At 42.1% G+C, this 6,835-nt stretch overlaps 1 protein-coding gene across 1 annotated transcript in view; it reads left to right on the forward strand.

Annotated features, from left to right (window-relative positions):
• LHFPL6 (LHFPL tetraspan subfamily member 6) overlaps positions 1-5,985 on the forward strand; it is a 263,948-nt gene extending 257,963 nt beyond the window's left edge. Inside the window, exon 4 of the mRNA XM_033234557.1 lies at positions 4,825-5,985. Coding sequence (XP_033090448.1) covers positions 4,825-4,943 — 119 coding nt within the window. The 3' untranslated portion in view covers positions 4,944-5,985. The remainder of the gene's footprint in view (positions 1-4,824) is intronic.
• Positions 5,986-6,835: the final 850 nt, after the last annotated feature.

Consider the following 6,835-nt stretch of genomic DNA (forward strand, 5'->3'; position numbering starts at 1 on the left):
CAAGAAATTGGATTTGCCCTAGGAAGAGGGTAGTGTGGTGAGAGCCGGAGCCAGCTGGTGCTGAAAGCTCTGCTCTGCCTCTTTTAGGTGACAGCAGGGCTTGGGTAGGTGGGTGGGTGGTTTAGTTTCTGACAATGGTAGAAACTTACAGATCCCTTGATAAAGAAAAGCAAGAAAGTCTTTGTTCATTCACTCCTGTCTTAGATCTGGTTCCCCAGAGTGGATCCTGAGATGAGGATTTGTGTTCAAGTGATTGAGGAAATGTGCCAAGGAAAAGCCAGTGGGGAAGTGGAAAAGCAAGGTGGGGAAGGAGTAAACGCCCAGCAGGGTGCAGTTTGTCATCTGAGGGCTCAGCCTCAGCCTGAACTCACAGTGCTGGGAACATTCATTATCATTACACTGCAGCCTTTGTGCCACCTGGAGGGAAGAAAGCCAGGTGTGCACACTCCAGTACAAGTCCATCGCTGGCAGTGGGTCACACCAGGGGGCACTTCAGCTGTCAAAGAGCTGGGACAGAGTAATGCCAGTCACTCATGGGTCCTCTGAAGAGCGTTGCAAATATAAGCTGTTAGGAGCAAACAGGAAGCTGGAGATTGAGAGTCCAGAACCAGCAAAGGGACACAGAGGAACTGGCTGGAGAATCTACAGCATCGGCTGTAGCTCCCCTGCCACTTTCGAGATGCTGAAGCTTAAACTTCTGCTATTTTATTGACTTCTCTGCCAAAAACAAAAGCAAAACCAATATTATCCTCTCTCTCATTACCCTCTGATAGCCAATCCTTTACTAGCTTCTTTTTCCATCTTTGTTTAATAAATATGTCTACTGTCACATACACTGTTTTCAAATAACTAGCCTCAGCAACTTTTTCTTAAGTGCCAAATAATTAATAAAGAATTATATACTCTACTTTTCATGTTAGGTTATGGAACTATGTATAGGGCAATACATTATTAATAATGAACAATTGATTGTGTTCTGTGTTATGAGCCCAGTGCTAAATAGATGGACCACAAATTTTGCCGACTCTGAAATGTTCTAAACTAGTGGTCATCTCTTCTCTACCTATTAATTCCCCCTCCTAGATGTATTTAATCCAGCTAAAGAATAATTCACATTGGAGATTATTCCCAAGACTCACAACCACATTAGTTCATGGTTGTCAGCAAATCTGATCTGTGAAGGAGGACTCGGTTACCCGTGAAAAATGTGTATTCTATCAGTATTAATGGAGGTCATTGTGCCAGTGAGACCTACCCAGAGGTGGAGAGGCGATCTTTCAGAATCTGTTACCCTGTTAAATTTAACACACTCGCTATGAGACCGGAAATACACACTTGGTTTGGGAAGTTCTCTCCAAAATTTCAGTGCCAAAACAGGACAAGAGTTACTTTTAAAATAAAATACTAGATTTACTGTTTTTCAGGTATTAGCTGCCTGCCTGCTTTGCTTCCTTTCTACTTTTCTTTTACCTTGCCTTTCATTCAGCAGTTATTTATTTGGTGCTTGCCATAGGCCTGGCATTTCCATGATCTAGAAGTAGAATTTCTGGGTGCAAGGAATCGTAAGTGTGAAGCTCTCATGTCAGCAACAAGGCTGATGTGCTCCAGAAAAAGTGATCACTGTGGCCAGAGATAAGACACAGGAGAGAGTGGTCATGAGGTGTGAGAGGTCAGCAGACATTTAAGCCCTCATAGGCTATAGGAAGGACATTGATTTTTGAGAATTCATTAAAGGGACTTTTTTTTTCCTTTTTCTTTTTCTTTTTTTTTCGAGCCAGAGTTTTATTCTGCCATCCAGGCTCGAGTGCAGTGGCGCAATCTTGGCTCACTGCAACCTCCACCTCCCGGGTTCAACTGATTCTTATGTGTGGGCCACTTGCACTAATTTACTCTGTGTGCTTGATGTCTGTGTGCTTACGTAATGGCCTAAGAGCTTTTAAGATGTGGAGGCTCTTGATCGAATTCGCCTGGCTAATTTTTGTATTTTTGGTAGAGATGGGGTTTCACCATGTTGGCCAGGCTGGTCTTGAACTCCTGACCTCAAGTGATCCACCCACCATGGCCTCCCAAAATGCTGGGTCATTACAGAGTTTTAAGTAAGAGCGTGGCTTGATCTGATTGATTTTTTAAAAGGCAGCTGCCTACCTTGCTGTTGGTGATGATATAAGAAGAATCAGGGAGACAAGAAAGCAATGACAGCAGACCAGACTGCCTGGGGGATGATGCGGGCATTGGAGAAGGGAAAGGATACAGGATAGATATGGGCGAGAGTGGCAGAGGACTTGCTACTTATTAAGGAGAAGTCCTGGAGCAGGTTATTAAACTTGCCTTGGCCTCAGTCTTCCCTTCTGAAAGATGAGAATGATACTCATGTACTTGCCACATTGTGTTCCTATGAGAATTAAAGCATTAATGTTTACTCCATGTAAAGCTTCATGACAATCTTGAGAAAATGGTAATCAAAACACATTTGCTATTTTTTAATTATTCATTGGATGTGGAAAGGGAGAAATCAGGGATGACACCTAGGTTGAGGACTGAACAACATAGCTTGATGTCTGTGTGCTTAGGTAATGGCCTAAGAACTTTCAGGATGTGGAGGCTCTTGATCAAATTTTGCTGCTGTTGACTCATGGGGACCACAAGCCAGTAACTCCCTTAGCTCTGTCTTGCCTTGCCTTTTTATCTGTGCATGGGGCACATGCTAACTACTTCTCCAGTAAATGTCCAGTGAAGATCCAAAGTTTAACTACACCTTATACCTAACAGTCTTTGTAATTTTCAGCAGGGAAGTTATTAATTTTTCACAAATGAACAAGGTAAAAGTGGCTATGTTCCACGGTGAGCAGGTCTATGCAAACCCAGCCCCATAGGCTGAGAGGCTGAGAAAAGAGGTGAGGAAAGAGGCTGACAAGTCCAGTTTCTCAGAAAAAAGCATTTAATAGGGACTTACGAACAGAAGCCATGTCTTAGGCAGCTGCAAGATGGTGGATCTTTGCACCCGCCCTCCAGAAAGCAGCCTTTACATAGCAAGCTTCTAGGGTACAGATACGTGCAGCTGGTCACATCTCATACTTTCTTGCCAAAACTTGTGACCTCTAGGGAGATGAGATAAACATCTTTATGAAAGGTTATCTATGCCGTAGGCATTGTTTCTTTATGGGGGGTTATCTACACTATGGGAACACCTCGGTATGCAGGAGTCAAACGCTGGTCTTCATTGAGGTTTCACTTCAAGATGGTGTCACTCTTGCCAAGCAACAGGCTGTTTTCCTGCAGACTGCTTGTGAAAAGAAGGGATGTGATTTTCTTTTTTTTTTTTTTTGAGACGGATTCTCGCTCTGTTGCCCAGGCTGGAGTGCACTGGTGCGATCTCGGCTCACTGTGACCTCCGCCTCCTGGGTTCAAGTGATTCTCTTGCGTCAGCCTCCTGAGTAGTTGGGATTACAGGTGCCCACCACCTCACCTGGCTAATTTTTGTATTTTTAGTAGAGACGGGATTTCATCATGTTGGTCAGGCTGGTTTCGAACTCCTGACCTCAGGTAATCCACCCGCCTTGGCCTCCCAACGTTCTGGGATTACAGGCATGAGCCACTGCGCCTGGCCCCGTGATTTTCAGTCTGTGGCTTTTATGTTCAGTGACTGTGAAATCCAAATGTCTTGCTGTTTATGTTTGTATCTAATGTAATGCAAAACAAGAACCAAAAGGAGGAACATGGTTGCTGTTTGAGCATCGTCTGATAAGATGGTAAGACCGGCTGAAAAATGAATTAGAATTGAAGCAGAAAGTACAGTGTCCAGTATAAGATATAGAGGCTTTCTTTACTGTGCACACAAAAAGAGTAACTTGGATGTCATTAAGAAAGAAAAAGCTAATGAAGGCAAAAACCCATTCCATTAACCCAAATAGGGTATCTGGGGACGCCAGCCTATTCTTGGGATCTGGAACCCGGGTTTGAGTCCTGGCTCACTTTATTCCAAATTATAAGCATATTACTATGGGTAAGTCACCAACTTCTTTAAATGCTGAGGAGCATTTCTGTCAACCATGTTGAGGTAGTACTCCACCTTACAATGTTCATAAAACAATTGACAAAGACAATATAGACAAATAAATCTACTTATTTTTTAATATTTTGGGTGTGTTATGACTATTAAGACTAACTCTGAGAAATCAGGACCCATTTGGACACTTTGTCATTATATTTTCATTTAAATGACACTTTAATAAAAATAAATAAATACATAAAAAATAAATGACACTTGATCTTCAAGGTGAGTGTTGATCCCAGCAGAACCTGGGAATTTTTGTTTTCTGATTCAAACAGTAGAGAGTAAGTCACTTGAGGATTCCACATAAATAGCAGTATTCACCTTAGCATTAGCCATTATCCTTCAAATGGGTTGCCTCCTCAAAGTGGCCCTTTTGCAGAAGGATTGCATCCACATTTAGATTTTTTCCCTAAAGTACTTTGTTATGCAGGTGAGCTTGGGTGATGTAAGTTAGAATTAACTCCTTCATCGCATATCCTGGTTGCTGCTATTCTTCTCTTTTTTTGACCAGGGTGTGGATATTGGTGGAGGAGACTAGACTTCTCTTCGCCAGTGTGAGAGGTAGACATTGAGACCCTTCTGAAATGCACCCAGCCATTCTTGCTTTCTTCACTGGCAAGATAACTTTCAGCACGTTATGATTCCATTTAAGCGAGGATACCATATTCCTAATGGGTGTTTCAGAACCCACACACTGGAAGCAATAAGAAGGCCTGCTGCAAAATCATCCTCATCTGTGTCTTTCTTCTTTCCCTTTCCTTTGTCCCTAGGGAAGTGTGAAATCGGCTGGGCCTACTACTGCACGGGAGCAGGTGCCACTGCCACCATGCTGCTGTGCACATGGCTGGCTTGCTTTTCAGGCAAGAAACAGAAGCACTACCCATACTGAGATGGAGCCACCAAGAGCAGACAGAGGAGAAGACGGGCCGAACGGGCTTGGAGAGGTCAAAACATCCACCTACCTTCAAAAGGTGGAATAGTAGTTCTAATCCAATACAATGCTAATAAAATGAAACCCAATAAAATCAGGAACATGATATAGGAAGGAAGGATTATAGGAGATTTGTGGGGGGAGAAAAAGGAGAGTGTAGAATGATGGAGAAAAATGGACCAAAGCCTAAAAATATTGCAGGGCATCGGGTGGTTCTATTCCACAGGGTATTGTTAATATACAACACACACACACACACACACACACACACACACACCCCAAATCTATATATGCAAACAAGGGTTTGGGTTTTCGTTTTTGTTTTTTTTTTTTAGGTGAGGACTGAGAAAATCAAAAGGGCTAGTAGAAACAGTGTTATGCTGGGAAGCAGGGTACCCCCAAAAATGTTCCCTGTAGGTCACGGCACTCCCGAAAGCACACAAGCACATACAGACATATGCATCCTCACACACGCTCGTGCACAAACGTGGATCATCGCACAGACTTTACGGGAGGTTTAATGGTGCATTTCTCCTCTGTTTTCTTTTTAATATACATTTAAAATACAGTATTATCACTTTATAAAGCATATATTAAACCCAATAAATGGACCAATAAGCCAAACTATCAGTATTTTGTATATCCTGCATAAACTCTAATTTAGTTCCTCAACATATTTTCAGTGTTTATGCAGACCTTTAGAGTTAAGCCTTTGTATTTCCATGTTATTCAACAATATGCAATATTTCTCTGAGTAGTTTCTGCTGTGATATTCTTATGAAGAAAAGGGGCACCTTTCTGTCCACTGTAGGAGAGAATTCAGCCGAAGATATGAGAATAACGAGAGACATTTTCCAGTCATTGGATCGTGTTTTCTTTTGTCCATTATTGTACTGTGCTGTACCACATTTATTTCTATATTCATTTTGTAAAAAATTTAAAAGTGCTATTTTGTTTGTATTTGAAAATCTCTGTGAATAAATTCTCTCTTTGATCAATAGCTAGATGAGTCATGGAGTGTTAATTCAGTTACTGGATTTGCCTCCTTAATTTCTTCCATGTAGTTCTTCAACTACTATAGTCTTGTAAAATTTCCTTTTCTCTTTTAAGGCCTCTCATTAATTCACTCACTAATCATCCAACGAGGCATTGTTCTAGGCACAAGTGTATTAAAAATGAGTAAGACAGTTTCTGCTTTCAACATGAATTCTTTGCAACCAGAATTCTAACTTCCTGCTTATTACATTTCAGTCATAACCAAATTCTGAGGAGAGAAGAACTGCAGGTCTGTTTTGTATTAAGTTTGAGAATATGGGTGGTATTCAGATGTGATTTAGGGCAAGAGGAGCTAGATTGTGGTTCAGGAGGTGACTGGACTGACGGTCTCCAGCATGGTGACATGACTGTTACAGTTGCCAGTGACTTGCTGTTCCTCCAGCTTCTACAAAGTGCTGGGTTTCTTCTGTACTTCTGTGTCAGGGAAAATTTTCTATCACTGCCCTTCAGGGATGTTGGCCATTTGAAAAAACTTATCTCAACAGCCCTGACCCTCCAGCAGAAAGTCTTCACAGAAGAGAAGGGTTTGGACCCTCACATGGCCCCTTAACAGAACTAGCTCTTTCAGGGCTAGGTGTGATGGCTCACGCCTGTAATCCCAGCGGAGGTGGGGAAATCACGTGAGGCCAGGAGTTTGAGACTAGCCTGACCAACATGGCAAAACTCCGTCTCTACTAAAAATACCAAAAAAAAAAAAAAAAAAAAAATTAGCTGGGCATAGTGATAGTGGTGCTCTCCTGTAATCCCAACTACTCAGGTTGAGGCACAAGAATTGCTTGAACCCAGGAGGTGGA

The sequence above is a fragment of the Trachypithecus francoisi genome, unplaced genomic scaffold (assembly GCF_009764315.1).
Source record: "Trachypithecus francoisi isolate TF-2019V2 unplaced genomic scaffold, Tfra_2.0 Contig01461, whole genome shotgun sequence".
NCBI classification, from domain to species: Eukaryota; Metazoa; Chordata; class Mammalia; order Primates; family Cercopithecidae; genus Trachypithecus; species Trachypithecus francoisi.